This window comes from Sarcophilus harrisii, chromosome 2 (assembly GCF_902635505.1).
Source record: "Sarcophilus harrisii chromosome 2, mSarHar1.11, whole genome shotgun sequence".
Lineage (NCBI taxonomy): Eukaryota > Metazoa > Chordata > Mammalia > Dasyuromorphia > Dasyuridae > Sarcophilus > Sarcophilus harrisii.
The window spans coordinates 489,340,759-489,361,704 of record NC_045427.1 but is presented as its reverse complement, the minus strand read 5'-3'; the positions used below and the strand labels follow the sequence as shown (position 1 = coordinate 489,361,704).

The following is a 20,946-nucleotide window of genomic DNA, read 5'->3' as shown; positions in this document are numbered from 1 at the left end:
CAAACTCCTGGGTCACAATGATTCTATTTTCAAAATGCAATCTAATACAGCCAAATGTACAAAATTTATACCAGAATATACCCTTGTACCTCCCCCTGAAAAAATTAGTCATTGAGCAGACTTGATCACTGAATTTAAACTACCAAGTATCTACAAATTTGGGGTCCAGTCTTCGATTCTTGTTTTAAAAGTATGCAAAAGCCTTGACAAGAGTCATAAAATTTTAGAATTTCAGATGTCAGAAATTAAAGACATCATTTATGAAGGGTCGAAACCCCTTATTTTACACAAGAAATTGAGTCCAAAATGGCAAGTGATACATCTAAGATCAAAATTGGCATAGCTGAGAACATAATTCAAGTCATGTAACTTTTATATTTTGGTGTTCTATTACTGCTGTCTTATGCCATTCAGCTATATTGAGAAGCTATATATTGTCTTTACTCTGGTTATAGTCCTATCTTCAACAACACCAAAAAGAAAACTCCAGCTCTTCCCTTATGCAAATATTTACAGAATGATATTCAGGTGAGTGGGAAAGAGAATGAAGATAGTTTATATGTCCCAATTATTTAACCTTTTAGAAAACAACATAATATTTCTAAGATCTCAAGAAGCCATAATGGTTTAGTTTTCTGAAAAAAAAAGGTGATGTAAGAAATTTCTTTTTTAATAGTAATAGTATTTTATTTTTCCAAATAGATGCAAAGATAGTTTTCAACATTTACCTTTGCATAACCTTGTATTCCAAAATTTTCTCCCTTTATTCCCCCCTCTCAAGCAATCCAAGTTAAACATGTGCGATTATTCTAAACATATTTCCATATTTGCCATGTTGCATAAAAAAAAAAAAATCAGATCAACACTAGGTTACTATAGTCATTGACTATTGTGTCCTGTGAACCTAACCTATTCCACTGATCAACTATTCTTTCTTAGTCAGTACCAAACAGTTCTGATGAGCACTGCTTTTTAATACAGTTTTAGGTCTGGTACAGCTAGGCCAAGTTCGTTTTCTTTCTTTTTCCCCCCACTAAGCAAGCAGTGAGAAGTTTTAAAAATAGAACAATTTAATTAAGAAAATAAAAGACTTACAAGTGAAGTGAGATGTGATAAAGAGAAAAGAGGTGCCAAAAAAGGTGAAACTGACTCCCAATGACCCTTTGGTTTTAATCTGAGACACAATTCGAGTTGTTACTGTTGAATATTCCACTTCTGTATGTAGGAAAGAGAGAAAAAGAACAGAGAATTACTTTCCTACTTATATTATTTAATTTATAACATTATTTCCTTTTCAATTTTTCCCAAAGGGGCATGTTAAACAAGTTTATTAGGAGAAATTTACTCATGCTTTCCAGGGGCAAGAGCTATCTGCCCCAACACTAAATCACCCTAGACTGCTATATTTTGATAATTGTGGTTACTTTTAAAATTCTCCTGCCTCTATCCTCATTGGCAAGATATTAGTTACCAGGATTTCTATCTCAAAGAGCTACCTTCTTCCTCCCCCTTCAATATTCTCCTTTGCTATATTCATGCTACTTTCACTTAGGCAAGGAGAACACTGAGCAACCCAAGATTTTCTTTGAAATAAATTTAGTGTTTTCAGTAAGTAGACTGAGTGAACTCCCTAGGATCTCTCTTGAAGAATAAAATATGTGAGCTTCAGTCACTGCTATTTTGGCTTTAGGTTCCACAGTCATGTTTCCAAATGGCTGAAGCTGCCCTAAATTCACCCCCTAAAGAAGTAGGGTATTGTTGCATAATCAACATACAGTCAAATGTTTATGGGGCCTCTAATAGTGGTATCCTGGGGGGATGAAAATCTGTAATAGGTATTGACTTTCTAATATGACCTTGTTTTTCTAAATGAAAACACCCTTCTGGAGCCTAATAGTAAAAGAAATCAATCTGTGTTACACTTCTGCATTTCTATGTTTAAGCAAGTTATTATAAACAGATGTACTCTAACAAGAACAAATATATAAGTACACTCCTTTAATGTGAACAAAAGGTCAGAGTTTTTTTTTAGAGGCACTGTTATATTTCCAATTCCACTAATAACATTATTGCTGCACTCCTATAATTCCTATTTTCTTTCACTACTTATTTCATACCTGAACAGAACCAGATGAGGTCCCGTCTTATAAATACTGACATGTATAGTACACCATGGGCCGCTGAGTACAACATTACATAGTGAGGTCCCAATGTTTCCTGAAGCCGGATCTCCCATTCCCGCCTATGGGAAAGAAAACAAAAGCAACTTCAGCTCTGAAATAACAAACAAAATAGCTAGATATGTGACTTTTCATTCTGTTTTCATAACAGAAGAGCAAACTGGCAAAATACTGGCAAAGCATCAAACCCCTGAGTTTTTTCATTAAGTCATTATGGAGGGAAAGAGCCTAAGAAAAACAAGAAGAAGAAAATCTATGCTATTTTTAATCAAAGGAAAATACTGCAATTAAAATCCTAGCAATAAATACAGTGATCATTTACTAGTTATTTTCAGTCTCATGAAAAGGTTAAAGTAGCTTTGTATTATAAAAGGAAAACAAATTAAGCTTCTGTGAAAAATATGGCACGTGATAAAAAGAAGCATCTTTGTTCTAGGGTCTTTTGTGTACAGAGATTACTGATTTCTAAGCTCTTCCTTGATGACATGGTAACCTGGCAGAATATCAACAAACAGGAAAACACCATAAAATTGTAAGAGCAAACCCAAACTTCCAGACTTCTCAGGAAATCTTAAAATGAATGCATTAGGCTCTAATACACCTATAACATCTACATGAGATGAAAACTTTAACTCAGAAGCACAGGACAAGTATTAGAACTTACACAGGAAAATTAAGAATGAAATTCAGGAATCAAAGTCAAAAGCTGAGAAATGACAGGCTAGGACTTCTATATACATGTTTTTCCTTTAGCCCTTAGTAATTAAAAATATATATATAACATAAATTCCATTAAATTGTTAAATTTAAACAAAATTTAATTTAATGTTAATTAAACATAATTTAATAAATTAAAGGAATTTAAGGAATTATAAATTCCTTAAAAAAAATTCAATTACATCTAATCAATTGGAGGGAGAGGAAGCAGAAAAAGAACATTTTGTTTTTAATATCACAGTTTGGTCATAATAGAAAAGAAAATAAGACTGGGTATGCCCAACACCTGACACAGAGCCTTTTACATGGTAGACATCCTCCCAAATTTTTATTGATGATAATAATTGCCATGATGGCATTTATTCACTATCTCAGACAGTATTAGGTGAAGACAGAAAAGCTGAGCTTAAAGTAAGATCTTCTAGTTAAAGCAATTTGTTTGTAATGAGCATTTCTGGTTTTTAGCTTGGCAAATACAAAATATGGTGAGGACTGGAAAAGTGAGAAGAAAGTAATGTGGGAAGAGGAGAGGCACATGAAATGAAGAGACAAGTTAACTGGTCTTATTTATACTAGCTATACTACCTGTCTGAACAGCCTTCTTGTACTCCTAAAACGTACATGTCCTGGACATAGTCAGCTTCAGAAGGTAATAAAAAATCATCCAGGTTATTTGGAAGTTCCTGAACAAAAGGTGAACAAGCTTGTTAGCCTAAAGGATAAGATGACAAGCAGTATCACAAAAACTTATAAAACATAAATAAGGCAGGCAGAAATACAAAGTAAGGTATGAGACATATATCCACACAATTTACCTTTCATTAGAGGGTCATAAATGCTCCATTTCTTATTGGGATATGGGCCAAAGATGGTCCCAAAAAGATAAATGCCTTCTCAAAGGTCAAAGAGCAAATGTTTGGTGAAGTTTATAAAATAAAAATTATCTCTTTTTAAAATATTCAATTACATCTAATCAAGCAAATTTCCACCTTCTGTTTCCTCATCTGTAAAATGAAGGACAGGCTTGGACTAATTTTCAAGGTCTCTTTACGCTCTGACAGTCTACATTATATATTTTCAAACACAGAGGCATTGCATTCCACAAGTTTTCAGGGTGATCAATTTAAGCTAAACCTTGTGAAGAGAACTCTTCCAAGCAGCAAATATTAATACCACCATTGTTATTCTCTCAAAATTGCTCTTTTTAACTTATTTATGGAAATATTTACTATATTTCTGAACTGAAATGATTTCTGGCAGTAAGGGCAATCTTTAAGACAAACCTCATGGCCATGGCCAGCTGAGCAGCAGGTAGATCTATTTCAGTAAGAGCCAATAGACCTCTCATTTTTTAGGGTATAAATGATTTTGAGATTAAATACTGTCACCATAGATCCTGCTATAACAAAGGAGATTCCTACATGGATCCAGAAGTAAACATTTCATTTCAGAAGTAAACAGATGGAACAACAATGTCTGAAAAACACTCTATCAAAGACATAAGAAAAAATTTTCATGTACAAAATTACTAAATTGTCTCCTGCTTTCTGAAAATGTATTTTTGTTCCTGGTGGGAAACTGTTTTAGATGTTAAGTGGTTTTAATAAGTCTCATAATAAAACTTTAGAATAAAACATTTTTCTAATCAGATTAAATCTGTGGCAGTGGCAAATATTCCATCACTGATCTGTTACAAATGGTATGATTGGGGAAAATAATACTTTATTTGTTATATTTCACACACAAGCCAACAATGTTGTTATTAACACTAAATCATCGATCTCTGAGGCACTCTGTGTAGATAAAAGATCAGGATGTTAGCACACTATTCATTTTACATGTGTGGATAGCTCATTAAAAAGATAACAGGAGGGGTAACTAGGTGGTGCAGTGGATAGAGCCCAGCCCTGAATTCAGGAGGACCTGAGTTCAAAACTGGCCTCAGACACTTAACACTTTCTAGCTGTGTGACTCTGGGCAAGTCACTTGACCTCAACTGCTTCAGCAAAAAAAAAAAAAAAAAAAAAAAAAAAAAAAAAAAAGCTCTAGAGATAACAGGACCCCATTACATTATATTGCTTGCCCATGCTAAAATAATCAAGTCACAATAATCAGGTCACAGAAAATACTTTGGAGTCACATTCTATAACTGCAATTCTACCCAATAAAAGAGTTCACTATTGATGGATTTTCCTTTTGTTTTTGCCTTCCCTCATCACTTCTAGAAGCAGCAAAATTCCTGAGATCAAATAAGTTAACCAACCTTCTGACCCTGCATGTTCCATGTGGCCACAAAGAGTCCCATGTTCCGATCTGGAAAGTATCGGGTTAGTTCATTTGCTCCCAACAAGGCACCACTTGTTAAGAGGCTTCCTTCCATATAGGCCCTATAAAAAGAATGAAATAGACTAAGTTCAAAATAATTAGGAATGAATTCTGGAATCAGGCTACCAAGTATTTACAAATGGTACAGATCTTCAAAGGAGAAATACAGCAAAAAATCCAAAGATGAATACTCTCTGGAGAGATAAAGCCAAACTCTTAGCTAAGATCAATTCAGAGTGACATTGTTTGTTCTAAAACCTAATCTTAAAAAGGATTACAAAACTTAAAATTAAGACAAGTTTTCTTGAATCAAATCTGTCAATGAAAATGACAAAAAAAAAAAAGGGACTAGAAACTGATTTGAAAAGTAAATGACATAATTTTCCACTCTCAGCTTTTAGTCACCATATTATAATGGCTAATAAATACAGATTTATTCTGACTTTGTGAAAATCTAATGTACAAAGCTCTAAATTTAATAAAATGTATGTTAGGGGGATGATTTTTTTGCACATTATAAAATTCCTCACTTTACCAAATAATTCATCATAATATTCCTTTAAATATTCCATTCCTTTTGTAAATTTAAAATAATATTTGATTTCCAAAAAAATCAACTCACCTTCAACATTTTCCAAAGAAAGGCTTATTATATGAAACTTGTTTCCTGAATCACTTTGCAGACAACTAAAAAATAATAATTTAGTGGTAGGCATCACCATCCAACTCACTCACATCAATTCTCCTGACATCCTTTATACATTTCTGCTGTCCAAAGGTGGCGGATAAATTACTTTTGATGCTTTAGAACATAAAAAAAAAAACTTTTCAATTCCCTTTTATTTTAAAACACAGGAAAAGACCCATAATAATTCAGCCAAGGGTATATGTTTATTATGGTTGTTATGTTCTAGGTCATCTCAATAAGGTGGGAAGAGTGGTGGTTTGAGTCATGTCCCAGTCCAGTTCTACTACTAATTCACTGTGTAACCCTGAGTTGGTGACAATTAACAAGTATGTATTTAAGTGCTTACTGTGTATTAGGCATTGTGCTAAACACTGGAGAAGGGAAAGGTAAAACAAACTGGTGTCTATCCTCAAGAATCTCACATTCTAATGGAGTTCACATTCTAACGTAGCAATTTAATTTGGGTAAGACCTTTCCAATCACCAGGCTTCAGTTTACACAACACTAAAATGGGATGTTTATACTAGCTTTCTCTAAGGTCCCTACTAGTCCTAAGTTTCAAAATGTGATATAATTTCCTAGGAAACTGATGCAACCTAAATAGAAAAGATTCTTTAACTCTGACAAAGGGAATGGAATGGAATGAAATTATTGAGTAAAAGGAAACTAGTTCTCAGCTTTTAATTCACATATTAACAAAGTTTTTCCTTCCTGCTTCATTCAGTTCAGCAGGTGAAATTCCAGTGAGGACAAAGATAATTCAACATGGCAAGCATCAAATGACTGAAACATTTCATTTCATTCGATAAAAATGTAAGTTTCTTGAAAGCAAGTTCTTTTATTTTTGTCTTTGTATCCCTAGGACCTGGCAGGTAGGCACTTAATAAAAACTGTGGGAAAGATTGACTGAAACAGCAACTAAAGGGAAACTCCTGTAACTCATTGAAATACTAATCATATAAAATGCAATGTTAGCATTATTCATCCTTAGATAATCTGAGGAAAAAAGCAGATACATTAGTAGGTACAGCTTTCAGAGATGATCCTACATCCTGCAACCTAGTTAAAGAAAACATTAACCATACTATTTTTAGTTATTCTCATACAAATTAATTATATCCCTTTTAATTCACAACAAAGATAAAACACATTAAGGACCCAATTTATTTATAATTGCCTGTAGGAGTTTTATAGAAATTTAAATAAATGAAAATTTTCTCAACTAGTCTTCTCTTGAGGAAAAAAAGGATTTAATTTAGATGTTTTTGCTTAACTATTGTTAAGAGGATTCAATTTAGGAGGAATTAAATGACTATCAAATAAAAGATAAAAGTATCAATAAAATGTTTTTAAAAATTTAAACTAAAGTTTCTAATAAAAACAACATAAGAATTCTCATAATTTTTAAATCACTCCATTATAAGGTGGCATACTAATTTAAAATGCTAAATGGCCTATAATATGTTTAATTTCACTTAGCAGTGAAATATAATATATACTGATGACATGCTGAATCCTCTCAGGCCATAAAAAGTTAGTATTAAATATTAAAGCCAAATTACAAGAAATCATTATTGCTTAAAAGCATTCTTTAATGTAAAGATAACTTGTATCCAGCCTAGAATTTTACAATAAAACAAGGCTGTTAGCTCACATAGTCTGTACATAAAGATGAAGAATCAGTAATAGCTGTTATTTTCAAGAAACTATGATGTCATTTGAATGGGCACACCTTCCACTGATGGAGATTACAATCTTTCTACAATTTAGTAGACAGTGTTTTTGAGCTTCTGGAACCAAAAAAATACATATCACTTCATTGTCAATAGTATTAAGTTCTATAAACTTTGCAAGGGTGGGTCCTTGGACCACAGATAGAAAAACGGTCATTCAGTCTATAATTTTTAGATGCTTTCTTAGAAAACAAACTGTGATAACCTAATACTCTAACCTGTTCCACCCATCTTTGGCCCACATCTCTGTGGAGAAATGCAACTCCAGCTAACATAAAATCAATAGGATGAAATTTTAAAGAGGGTCACCTACCTGCTTCTGATATCCTTTGAGTGAATGGGTGTAAGAAGGCTGAAGGAGGACTTCACAGAGGTCGTGGAACAGTTATCGCAAACCACACTGCTTTGTAATCTACCATCACTCAGGCTACTATCTGGCCTGAGCAATTTACTCTGAGCATGATGTTTATAATTTACATAATCTGGGTCAATTTTATTAGCTGTCCTTAGGGTTTCAGATGCTACATTCAATTCCAAAGGGGGAAGTGCTAATGGTGGCAATATTTTGGAAAATCTAGGTTTATTTCCTGAAGCTGTAACACCATCCACAAGTTCCAGAGAACCACTTTTCACAGTGGAAGGAATAATTTCCAAGGAGGAAGGTGGATTTGTACTATTTCCTATGTCTTTTGGTTCAGGAATATCCTGCAAAGAGGTGCTATGTAGGCAGTTGAGATTAAGAGAAGTATGATTGCCATCATGAACTAATGTAGTCAAAGTTGGAGGACTTGGAGTCACCTCTTTTAGGGAGCCAGAAGATGAAACTGTCTCATTAGGGTCTGTCAGACTTTCGTGACTTGTTTTAAAACGCCTTCTCCTCCAGCCTTTCTCATCTAAGGAAAATGTTCGCTCCAGCTTTGGTTTTCTGGGTGGTTTGGGGGTGATGGATTTGATCTTCATGTTAAATTTCATTTCCTCAGTCGTAAGTCTTAAGAGTCTATTGAAAGGAAACTCTGAAGTGTTCCCACAAGGCTCAGTCCTTTCAGGCAAATCATTCTTCAGCCCTTCTCCTTTTAGCATTGTGTCAGATTGTGGACTCACACAGGCTACTGATTGTTGGGAAACTGAATGCTTAGGATCCATCATCACTGGCTTGCTTGGCATCTTTTGAGAGTGTCCATACCCCTCACCAAGCTTGGGAGCTTGATCTTCCTGAGAAAACTTACCTTGTTAATTCACCACTTATCCTTTTGAATATTCTGGATATGCATTTGGGTTTGGAAAGCCCAAATATCAAAGTCAAAGACCATATAGATACCTTACTTTGGGACTTGGGATGGTGTAAAATGGCCATAGTCAATTGGCGCATGGTTAGAAATCTTGAAGTCATGGAGTCACAAAGAAATTTCTGAATGGAAGGGAAATAACAAGCCATTAGAATTCATTTAAGTCATACAAATTTATGTCAAATTTCACACAAAAGATTTTTGTAATGTTACATGGGCATAGTATATAATCACTGAATACATAGGCCAATACTATGGTATTTATGTATAATTGTATTTGTAAATAGTTTTTGTTTATATGTATATATATATATATATATATATTAATATACATATTTGTTTTATTTATTTATATGTATACACACTCACATTTGTAAATAGCTTTATACTAAAAAGTAAGTTAAAATTCCATGTTACAATCACATTAATGAGGGCTGCCCAATCCCACCATTAAGTGATCTGGCTATATATCATTTCGGGTGTTGAAGTCAAAACAGATACAAATTCAAAAACTGACTTTCCAAACCTGCTATCAAGTTATACTCTGCTCTGACTGCATCCACCTAAATAGCTAGATGGCTCAGGGAATAGATTGTTAGACTTGGAGTCAGGAAGGCCTCAGTTCAAATACTCTTTTAGACATTTACTGGGTGGCACTGAATAAGTCACTTAAACTCTCTCAAATGTAAAATAGGGATAACAATAGCAACCACCTCCCAGAATTGTGAGGACCAAATGAGACAACATGTAAATTGTTTTGCAACGGCCCCTCCACCCCCCCAGTGGAGAGGTTTATTATGACCTAAGGATAAGTCAAACTGAAAATCTTTTTTTTAACTTGGCTATACATTATTTTATTTTAAAAATCTTTTTATAAGTATTTTATTTTCCTCTCAGTTACAAATAAAAACAATTTTAACATTTGTTTTTAAAACTTTGAGTTCTAAATTAACTCCTCTTTCTCTCTTCCCATTCCCTCCACTGAAAATGTAAGCAATTCATATAGATTATACATGTGTATTCATGCAAAACATTTCTATAATAGTGATATTATGAAAGAAAAAACAAACAAAAAGTAAAAAACCTGTTTCAATCTGTATTCAGACACCATCAATTCTTTCTTTAGGTATGGATAGCATTTTTCATAAGTCCTTCAGAGAGTTATCTTAGATCACTGTATTGCTAAGAAGAGTGAAGTCATTCATAGCTGATCATCTTACAATATTGCTGTTACTTTGTACACAATATATTTCACTTTGCATCAGCCCATGTAAGTCTTTCCAGGTTTTTCTGAGAGTATACTGTTAGTCATCCCCCCCACCCCCACCCCAGAAAACATTTATTTTAATTTTTTTTAAGCTTCAGTAGTCTTTCATTTATCCAAAAACATGTATAAACAGTTTTCAACTTTCATTTTTGAAAACTTTATGTTCCAAATTTTTCTTTCAACCTCTCATACCTTCTCCCCTCCCCAAGATAATAAGCAATCTGACATAGGTTAAATATGTGCAATACTTTTAAATATTTCATAGTTGTCATGTTGGACAATAAAAATCAGATCAAAACTGGGGGAAAAAACATGAGAAAAAAACCCAAGCAAACAAACAACAAAAAAGGTGAAAATACTATGCTTTAATCCACATTCAGTCTCTATATTCTCTCTCTGGATGCAGATGGCATTTTCCATCTCAAGTCTATTGGAATTTCCTTAAATTACCTCATTGTTGAAAAGAGTCTAGTCCATTACAGCTGACCATCACATAATCTTGTTACTGTGTTCTGTGTAAAATATTGTCTTGATTCGGCTCACTTAACATCAGTTCATGCAAGTCTTTCCAAGCTTTTCTGATGTCAGCCTGCTTACTATTTCTTATAGAACAATAATAATATTCTATTCCATTCATATACCATAATTTACTCAGCCATTCCCCAATTAATGGAAATCCACTCATTTCCAATCCCTTGCCACTATAAAAAAGGCTGTTACAAACATTTTCGCACATGTGGGTCCTTTCCCCTCTTTTATGATCCTTTTTGGGATACAAACCCAATAATGAAACTGCTGGATCAAAGAGTAAACAGTTTTATAGCCCTTTGGGCAAAATTTCAAATTGCTCTTCAGAATAGTTGAGTCAGTTCACAATTCTACCAACAATGCATTACTGCTCCAGTTTTCCCAAATCCCCATCTACATGTATCATTATCTTTTCCTGTCATCTTAGCCAATCTAAGAGATGTGAAGTAGTACCTCAGAGTTGTCTTGATTTGTATTTCTCTAATAAAGAGTGATTTAGAGTAATTTTTTCATATTATAAGTGGGTTTAATTTCTTCATCTAAAAATTATCTGTTCATATCCTTTGACCATTTATCAAGCAGAGAATGGCTTGTATTCTTATAAATTTGAGTCAATTCTCTATATATTTTAGAAATGAAACCTTTAACAGAAATACTGGATGTAAAAATTTCCTCCCACCTTTAAGCTTCCTTTCTAATCTTGGCTACATTGGTTTTGTTTGTGCAAAACCTTTCTAATTTATTGTAATCAAAATTATCCATTTTGCATTTCATATTATCTAGTTTTTCTTTGGTTATGAATTCCTCCCTTTTCCACAGATCCAAGAAGCAGACCATCCCTTCTTCTCTTTATTTACAGATAATCTTACTTTTTTTTTTAAATTAAAGTCTTTTATTTTCAAAATACAGGCATGGATAGTTTTTCAACATTGACCCTTGCAAAATCTTGTGTTCTAATTCTCCTCTTCTTCTCCCCCCCCCCCCAAGAAAGTAATCCAATATATGTTAAACATGGTAAACATATATGTTAAATCCAATATATGCAAACATATTTCTACAATTATCAAGCTGCACAAAAAAAATCAGATCAAAAAGGAAAAAAATGAGAAATAAAATAAAATGCAAGCAAAAAACAACAAAGAGTGAAAATGCTATGTTGTGATCCATACTCAGTTCCCACAGACCGCTCTATGTGTAGATGGCTCTCTTCAACACAAGATCATTGGAGCTGGCCTAAATCATCTCATTGTTGAAAAGCCACGTGCATCAGAATTGATCATTATATAATCTTGCTGTTGCTGTGTACAATGATCTCCTTGTTCTGCTCACTTTGCTTAGCAACAGTTCATGTAAGTCTCTCCAAGCCTCTCTGAAATCATCCTGCTGGTCGTTTCTTATAGAACAATAATGTTGTATAACATTCGTATGACATAACTTATTCAGCCATTCTCCAATTGATGGGCATCAGTTTCTAGTTTCTTGCCACTACAAAGAGGGCTGCCATGAACATTCTTGCATATGTGGGTCCCTTTCCCTTCTTTAAGATCTCTTTGGAATACAAGCCCAATAGAAACATTGCTAGATCAAAGGGTATGCACAGTTTGATAGGCCTTTGGGCATAGTTCTAAATTGCTCTCTAGAATAGCTGGATCAGTTCACAACTCCACCAACAACGTATTATGTATTAGTGTTCCAATTTTCCCACATCCCCTCCAACATTTGTCATTATCATTTCCTGTCTTCTTAGCCAATCTGAGAGATGTGTAGTGGTATCTCAGAGTTGCCTTAATTTGCATTTCTTTGATTAATAATGATTTGGAACATCTTTTCATATGACTAGAAATGGTTTTAATTTCTTCTTCTGAAATTGCCTGTTCATATCTTTTGACCATTTATCAACTGGAGAATGGCTTGGATTCTTACAAATTTGAATCAATTCTCTATATATTTTAGGAATAAGGTCTTTATCAGAACCTTTGAATGTAAAAGTTTTTTCCCAATTTTTTGCTTCCCTCCTAATCTTGTCTGCATTAAGTTGTTTGTACGAAACCTTTTTAATTTAATATAACCAAAATTATCTATTTCGTGTTCAATAATGAACTCCAGGTTCTTCTTTGGCCACAAATTCCTTCCTTCTCCACAGATCTGAGAGGTAAACTATCCTTTATTCATCTAATTTGCTTATAATATCACTCTTTATGTCTAAATGATGAACCAATTTCAACCTTATCTTGGTATAGAATGTTAGATGTTGCTCAATGCCTCATTTCTGCCATGATTTTCCAGTTTTCCCAAGAATTTTTGTCAAATAGAAGTTCTTATCCTAGAAGCTGAAGACTATTGTATCTTCTGAAAGTAACCTATTTCATTGATTCACTATTCTATTTCTTAGCCAGTACCTGATGGTTTTGATGACCATTGCTTTATAATATAGTTGTAAGTCTGCTACAGTGAGGCCACTTTTCTTTGCATTTGTTTCATTTATTCCCTTGGAATGTTTGGCCTTTTGTTCTTCCAGATGAATTTTGTTATTATTTTTTTCTAGCTCAATAAAGTAATTTTTGGCAGTTTGATTGGTATGGCACTGATTAAGTAGATTAATTTAGGAAGAATTGTCATTGTTATTATATTATCTCAGTCTACCTGCTGCTCATAATTTTAGAGCACAATCATATCACAATCACATACCACAATTTATTCAGCCATTCCCCAATTGGTGGATATTCCTATGATGTCCAGTTCTTTACTCCCAGAAAAGAACTGCTATGAATATATTTATAGATACTTTTCCTTTTTGTTTTTGTTTTTTTTTTTTCTCTTTGAAGATACAGAACTAGTAGTGATATTGCTAAATCAAAGAATATGTATAGTTTTATAGCCTTTTGGGCATAATTCCAAATTGCACTATTGAATGATTGAATTAGTTAACAACTCAACCAGCAGTATGTCTCATTTCCCCCACATCTTCTCCACCATCTGCCATTTTCTTTTTCTGTCCTATTAGTTAATCTAATAGGTGTGCGGTAGTATCTCAGAAATTTTTAATTGCAATTCTTCAATTAATAGTAAGAACATTTTAAAATATGGCTATAGATAGCTTTGATTACTTCATCTGAAAACTTCCTATCTTTTGATGATTTATCAATTGGGGAATGGCTCTCATTTTTATAAATTTGACTCAGTTCTCTATGTTTGAGAAATGAGGCTTTTATCAGAAAAACTTGCTTCAAATTTTTTTTCAGTTATTATTGCTGTTTCCCTCCATTCTATTTCCCCATTTATTCTATTCTCTCTCTCCTTTCATCCAGTTCCTCCTCAAAAGTGCTTTGCTTCTAACTATTCCCTCCCCCAATCTGTTTTACCTTTTATCTCCCCTACCCCTTTTCTTATTCCCTTCCCTTTCTACTTTCCTGTAGGAAAGATACCCAATTGAAGGTGTATTTTATTTCCTTTTTGAACCAATTCTGATGAGAGTAAGGTTGACTCACTCCACTACGCCTCTCCCCTCTTCACCTCCATTGTTAAAGCTTTTTCTTGCTTGTTTTACAGGAGATAATTTACCCCATTCTACCTCTTTCTCCCAGTACATTCCTCTCTTACCCCTTAATTTTTTTGATATTCACATCTGTGGTTTTTGTCTGTCTCTATAGATAAATATATACATACACACACTCTTATTTGCCCTAATAATGAGAAAATTCTTATGAGTTACAATTCCTACATGTAGGAATGTAAACAATTTAAGCTTAAGTCCCTTATGAGTTCTCTTTACTATTTACCTTTTTATGCTTCTCTTGAATCTTGTATTTGCAAGTCAAGTTTTCTATTCAGCTCTGGTCTTTTCATCAAGAATGCTTGAAAGTTCTCTATTTCACTGAATATCCATTTTTTCCCCTGAAGGATTATTACATTCAGTTTTGCTGAGTAGGTGATTGTTGGTTGTAATCCTAGCTCTTTTGCTCTCCAGAATATCATATTTCAAGCCTTCTGATTCTTTCATGCAGAAGCTCCTAAAGCTTGTGTTATTCTGACTGTGGCACCACAAGACTTGAATTGTTTCTTTCCAGCTATTTGCAATATTTTCTCCTTGACCTGGGAGCTCTGAAATTTGGTTATAATATTCCTGGGTGTTTTCATTTTTAAATCTCTTTCAGAAGGTGATCAGTAGCTTCTTTTCATTTCTACTTTACCCTTGGGTTCTAGGATATCAGGGCAGTTTTCTTTATAATTTCTTGAAAGATTATGTCTAGACTTTTCTTTCTTTTGTTTTTGTTTTTTTTCTTTTTTCTGATCGTGGCTTATATTATCTCTCCTAGATCTATTCTCCAGATCAATTGTTTTTCCAATGAGATATTTCACATTGTCTTCTGTTTTTTTCATTCTTTTTTGTTTTGTTTCTTGACCTCTAAAGTTATTAGTTTCCCTTTACTCAAATCTAATTTTTAAGGCATTTTCTTCATAAACTTTTGTACCTTCAATATTTCTTTTTGTCTCCTTTACCAAGTTGTTCACTCTTTTTTTTTTTTCATAATTTCCTTGCAGCACTTTCATTTCTCTTCCCAATTTTTTTCTCTACCTATTTTACCAGATAGTCAAAAAATCTTTTTTGAGCTCCTCCATGGCTTGAGAACAATTCTTATTTTGCCTGGAGGTTTTGGATATAGGAACTTTGATTTTCTTATCTTGTTTTGAGTGTGTGCTTTGATCTTGTCACTATAATTTTTTATGATCACAAATTTTTTCTGTTTGCTTTTTTCCTAAGTCTATTACTTGACTTTTTAACTCTTTGTTAAAGTAGGGTTTCTGCTTCCAGGACAGATGGCATACTCTTCCAAGTTTTAAGGGTTTTATGCAGTTGTTTTCAGAGACACTTCTAGAGACTTGAAAGTTTTCAGTTTTTCCAAGGTATTTCAATAAGAGAGGTGTGTTTACTACTCTCCTGGTCTATACTTTGGAACTGTGAGGAGGGTCCCCATCCATTCCACTGTGACCACAAGCTCTGGTTGCAAATGCTCCTTCTTGCCCTGGGATTACCACCTAGGACTGTGACCTAGATCAAGTCTTAGCAAAGTAACAGAGTCCTGCCTCATGCTAGCAAAGAGAGCCCTGTAATATCCTTGTGACTACTTATTTGACTCGTTTATTGTCTGCAAACTGAGTGCTCTGGAATGAGAAGCTGCCTCTGCTGATTCAGTGGCTCCCAAGGCTCACTCCTGGTTTGCTGGAGCTGGAGCCAGGGTTGTTTTGGCACGGCCTGTGCTGTATGTATGTACTATGCTCCCCTCGAAACCTTGTGTGACTGATCTTTACTGCTGACCTTCTCCGTTGTGTTTGGCATCAGTGGGCTGAGAGGTCTGGAAACCATCACTGTCTGTGATGGCACAGCCCAGGGCAGATTTTGCTCTACTCTCACCCTGATGCAACGAACCTTTCCGACTGATCTAAGTTGTCTTGGGCTGGAAAATTGTTTTGCTCCATCTTTTTGTGGGTTCAACCACTTTAGAATTTATTTAGTCATTATTTTAAGGGGTTTGAGGGAGAGCTCAAGCAAGTCCCTGCCTTTACTTTGCCTCCCTTTACAAAGCTTTAAGTACCATATAAATGCTATTGTTATCCAGTGCCAAATACCATCTCCAAATGTGAAAAGTAGAATTTACAGACATCTGAAATCTTAACTTTCCTCTTCTTGATTATGCAAGTGATCAAAATGTCCACATCCTTTGATTGTGAGATTTTATTACTGGGGATATACCTTAAAGAAATTATTAACAAAGAGGCTCTATACATACCAAAATATTTACAGCAGCACTTTTTATGGTGGTAAAGAATTGGAAACAAAAGTAGTTGTTCATCGTTTAGATAATGGTCAAATTGTGGTATATGAATGCAAAGGTTATCACCGTCATAAGAAACAATAAACATGAATTTGGACAAATATGGAAAAGAGTTCATGAATGTACAACAAAGTAAAACAGAGCCAGAAAAACAATATATACAAAAACAATAAAAATGGAAATAGAAATAGAACCACTATCACAAAACTATATAGACTGGATGTTATAACGAAAAGATAAAGAATAAACTTGCTATCAAAAAGATAGCACATCCTCTCATTCGTTTACAAAGGACAGCGTCAACAGATATGAAATAACATCAGATTTTTGGAATAAAAAAATTAAATTTAAATTTAATTTTTTTTTTAAGTAAGAGATGACACTCTGGGAGGAATGGAAGAGAGATACAATGGAAAACTAGGGGATCTGAAAGGAAAAGATGTCAGTAACCATTTTAAAAACATTTTTCAGAAGAGAATTTATAAAACATCAGTGGTTACTTCAAGGCCATCCAATTCCTGCTCTTCAACTATTATTTCTAGTTCTTACTCCAATTCTCTATGCAGCCTTAGCCCAATAGTATTCTCTATCCCAGGGAATTCCCATAAAGAAAGCAAAGAAGGTCTAGCCAGGGACTGCGCTGAAAGCAAAGGCAAGTTTTCATTCCCTACCCTTTGTGGGAAGTCCCTAAGGCTCAGGAATATTGGGAGAGTGCACAAGTTTTCTAAGAGAAAAAGGCATCACTGGCTGGGACGGGCAGGGACCCCAGAGGCCGTGGCCATTTAAATGCGCAAAGGTAATCTGCGGGACACGGGTCCCGCTCACCCTCCCGTACACTTCCCCTCTCCTCAGCTCCCTAAGGTACTTACCCCGCCAGGCTGGCCGCTCAGACCCTGGGGAGGGAGCGAGGAAGGCGGGACCGGGGAGGCGACGGGGGGAGGGGGAAGGAGAATCGGGAAGAATCGAGGGGGGGCACAAAGGAAGGGACGGGGCCAGCCAGAGACGGGGGGAGGGGAGGAGGCCGAGCGGAGGACTAGAGAGGGAGACCTTGGGGCGTTGGGGACCCACGGACGCCAGGGCCGGGGAGGGAAGGCGATCCCGGGGGCGTCAGAGGAGAGGGAGACGGGAGGGGGCCTGGTGAGGCCATGAAGCGGGGCTCCAGAGAAAGGCAGAAGAGGAGGAGGAGGGAAGCGGCCGGGGATGGGCTGGGAAAGAGGCTGGCGGGGGTGGGGGGCCGGGGGAGCCGGAGAGGAGGAGGAGGGAGGCGTCGAAGGACGACGGCAGGACGTGGAAGGGGCGGGAGGTGGGGGTGGGGGTGAAAGGGGACAATTGGGGAGGCCTCGGTGATCCGAAGGATACGGTGGGTCGCAGGGCACCGCCAGACGGAATCCCCGCCTAAGTTCAAGAAGGGTGAGCACTCACCTTCCCGGACCCCGCGCCGGGGCCCCGCTCCCCGGGCCGCGCTCCCGCTCAGCTCCTTAGCAACCGCGCTGCCGAGGCCGGAGCAGGGTGGCCCTGGCGGCGGGACGGGGAAGGGGCAGCGCCCCCTGGCATTTGGAGGACCCGTGCCGCCCCGCTTCCCGGCCTCTCGCCAGCCTCCAGCCCATCTGATCCATTCACGCACCCGCTTACCCACGCATCTGGCCCTAGTTAGGATCTCCCGGTGCAAGTTCTTGGCCCCTTTGCCCTTTCCCGGCCTTTGCTTCCAAGGTGGTGGGGGAGAGTTATTTTGCGGCTGTATCTCAGCCCACGGGCCAAAGGAAGGAAGCCTTTCAAGCGGAGCTTTCCAGGTAATGCTTTGATTGGTTAAAAACCCAACCATCCTGCCTTCCTCCAGGCGTCAGAAGGGTCCCCGGATCTGACTCCCAACTCCCAGCCCCAGAGGAAAAGTCCCGTGAACCGCTCCAGATGAGAGTCTGAGAGGGCGAAGGACACGGCTGAGGAACAGGCCAGCCAGCGGTCGGCCACTGCCCAGCTCTGCTTTACTTCTCAAGTTCCAAAGGCCCTGGAGCTCCGCATCCAAGGGGAAGGGCACAGGAGACCTTGGCCGTAAAGGCTTCAGACTAAATTCTCTGTGTTCCCCCGTGGCTCAGAAAGGTCCCTAAATCTATATATTTACCTTATTCTAAGAAGCAATCTGATAGTTGTGTATTTGATAATGCACTGCTCACAAACATTAGAAGACTCTTCATGGTTGCCTTTTAGGGTAATCTCACAAAGAACTAATAACTAGCATTTATGTAGGGCTTTAAAGTTTGCTAAGCACTTTACTCACATTCTCATTTGATTCTCACAACAACCCTGCGAGACAGGTTGGGGGAGTTGTGACTTGCCTAGGGTCGCTACTAAAAATCAGGGTCCCGATTCAAAGCCAAGAGTCAATCCCAAGTGTAGTACCCTATTCATTGGGCCATCTAGCTGCCTAAATTTAAAACTTGTTTTACACTTCAGTACAGGGAATTTATTCCAGCTAAAACAGTATGTTGAATGAAGCCTGTGTTTTATCAAAGGATTCAGATGTTTTACTATTTATTTCTCTAAAGAAGAGCAACATGAAATTCATACCCCATATATTGTAGTGGTCTATTTTTTAAAAAAATTTGGATGTAGTCAAAACTTTTTGCATGTTGCCATGGAAAACCCATTCATGCGAAGATAATCATTTCACTTAGTTTACCAAAAACGACAAAGAAAGTAAAATATGAAAGTGCTCCAGAGCGCAAAATATTTTATTTAAGAATTTACAGTGTCAAATCTAACACTTTTAGGAAAAATAGCAGCTCCCAGATCATAGGAAGCCTTCTTGAATTAAAAGGTTTTGGCAGTCTATGCGGAAAGAACAATCAGCAGCAGGGCTGAACTGTAGGAAGCCAAGGATCCAAACAAAGTTTAGAAGACCAAAGAAAATCACATTGACTGCTGATGAGAGAGTCCAGGAGTTAGAATTATGGACCATTAAACAACAACAACAAAAAAAAAAATAAATGTGTTTCCACCAGGACTTGCCTTTTAAGTTGAAATGAATGAATTCTAAATTTTATTGTACAACCCTGCAAAACATTTTGGAATTTAAATTTCTCCCCCCTATTTAATCCAAATGTTAGCTAGATAAAAAGAAAGGACCAGTGCTAATTCCACATTTACATCATTTCTACTTAAGAAGTTCAAATAGCAAAGTAACAAATTATTCATCTTCCCCCAGCAAAACCTAAAGAAAGTATGACCTATTGATTTTATAAATATTAAATCTTCTCTCTCATTGGGCCTCTTCAGACTTAACCAATATGAATAATATTGAAAATATTCTAAATTAAACCTAAAAGATTTTCAAGTTCATTAGGTAGAGGTCTATATTTGAAGTTTAGCATATTCAATATATAAACTACTTAAGACCTTAAACTGTTTGGGGGCAGAAATAACTGAGTCCAGGATTTCACACAGGATTCTATTATGTTTAACCATTTTCAAGATGTGACCATCGTAATTAAACTGTGGCAATATTATGAGAGAAAAAAAAAAGGAACTTAACCATATTGCACTGTAAAAAAAAAAAAAAAAAAAACACTCGGAAGAGTACAGCAATGACTATTATACAAAAGCTTTTTGTACTATACAATTTCTTTTACAATGAGCCTAAACACAAGCTACATACATACTAGGTAAAATCCAAATCAAATTTATTACAGTCACAGTTTTCATTTAACAATGGTTAATTTGGATCAGCTGTGGCCCCCACATCTGTATGCGCCAGTCATAGCCTAAGACACAAGTTTTTTTTTGTTTTTGTTTTTTTTGCTGATGCTCTCTGATAACTGAACACCTTTCACATATGGACAAAACATCACTCTAACTTTATGTGCATTAAAATTAGTCATGGTCCTAGTAAGGCCACAGAGAGTTAGGTAAAAGTGGAAACATACTTGCTACAGGAAAGAAAATGCACTTCTGTAACTAGGGCAAAAACTATCTTTGTATTCTTAAATCACTTTACTAGGTTCCAAAATTATGAGGACGAGGGAACTGCCTTTGGTTGCAGATCTGAAGTTGGTATGAGTAATAGACATCAACTAATTATTTCACTCTAATGCTTCATAGATTCAGCCTTTCCAACTAAGATCTTAAAGGAAATGCGGAATTATTTGACAATAATTCACACATGAACAGCAAAAAAAGGAAACCAGAAGAAAAATCAGTATTAAATTACTGCTATATCAATTTCAGAATAGAATAGCTATATCATGTGCAATAAATCTGAATTATCAGTATATCAGAAGAATTTCAAGTGTTCCAATAAGCTGATCCAAAGGATAAAAATCAGTCTACTTCAGTGTGGGGTATTTCCTTTGACCAATTCTTCCCAGTCTGGAACTTACAGTGATGGCAGATGG

The 20,946-nt window shown here is 36.1% G+C and overlaps 2 protein-coding genes and 1 long non-coding RNA gene across 11 annotated transcripts in view; 1 reads left to right on the top strand and 2 right to left on the bottom strand.

Annotated features, from left to right (window-relative positions):
* INPP5E (inositol polyphosphate-5-phosphatase E) overlaps nucleotides 1-18,321 on the bottom strand; it is a 27,563-nt gene extending 9,242 nt beyond the window's left edge. Inside the window, exons 1-6 of one of the 4 annotated variants that reach the window (XM_031954945.1) lie at nucleotides 18,191-18,321; nucleotides 7,957-9,051; nucleotides 5,161-5,284; nucleotides 3,483-3,580; nucleotides 2,118-2,242; nucleotides 1,096-1,215 (exon numbers count right to left, since the gene is read on the bottom strand). In XM_031954945.1, coding sequence (XP_031810805.1) covers nucleotides 1,096-1,215; nucleotides 2,118-2,242; nucleotides 3,483-3,580; nucleotides 5,161-5,284; nucleotides 7,957-8,807 — 1,318 coding nt within the window. In that variant the 5' untranslated portion in view covers nucleotides 8,808-9,051; nucleotides 18,191-18,321. Of the gene's footprint in view, nucleotides 1-1,095; nucleotides 1,216-2,117; nucleotides 2,243-3,482; nucleotides 3,581-5,160; nucleotides 5,285-7,956; nucleotides 9,052-17,427; nucleotides 17,537-17,980; nucleotides 18,148-18,190 lie in introns of those variants that run through there. The other 3 variants (XM_031954944.1, XM_031954947.1, XM_012554018.3) reach the window with 3 other exon arrangements.
* Nucleotides 17,811-20,506, top strand: LOC116421796. The gene is made up of 2 exons (XR_004232335.1): nucleotides 17,811-17,968; nucleotides 18,396-20,506. It is a non-coding gene; the product is annotated as an uncharacterized LOC116421796 (long non-coding RNA).
* SEC16A (SEC16 homolog A, endoplasmic reticulum export factor) overlaps nucleotides 19,270-20,946 on the bottom strand; it is a 51,278-nt gene continuing 49,601 nt past the window's right edge. For all 6 annotated transcript variants that reach the window (XM_012554028.3, XM_012554026.3, XM_023494343.2 and 3 more), the window contains one exon: nucleotides 19,270-20,946. In XM_012554028.3, the coding sequence (XP_012409482.1) occupies nucleotides 20,878-20,946 (69 nt within the window). In that variant the 3' untranslated portion in view covers nucleotides 19,270-20,877.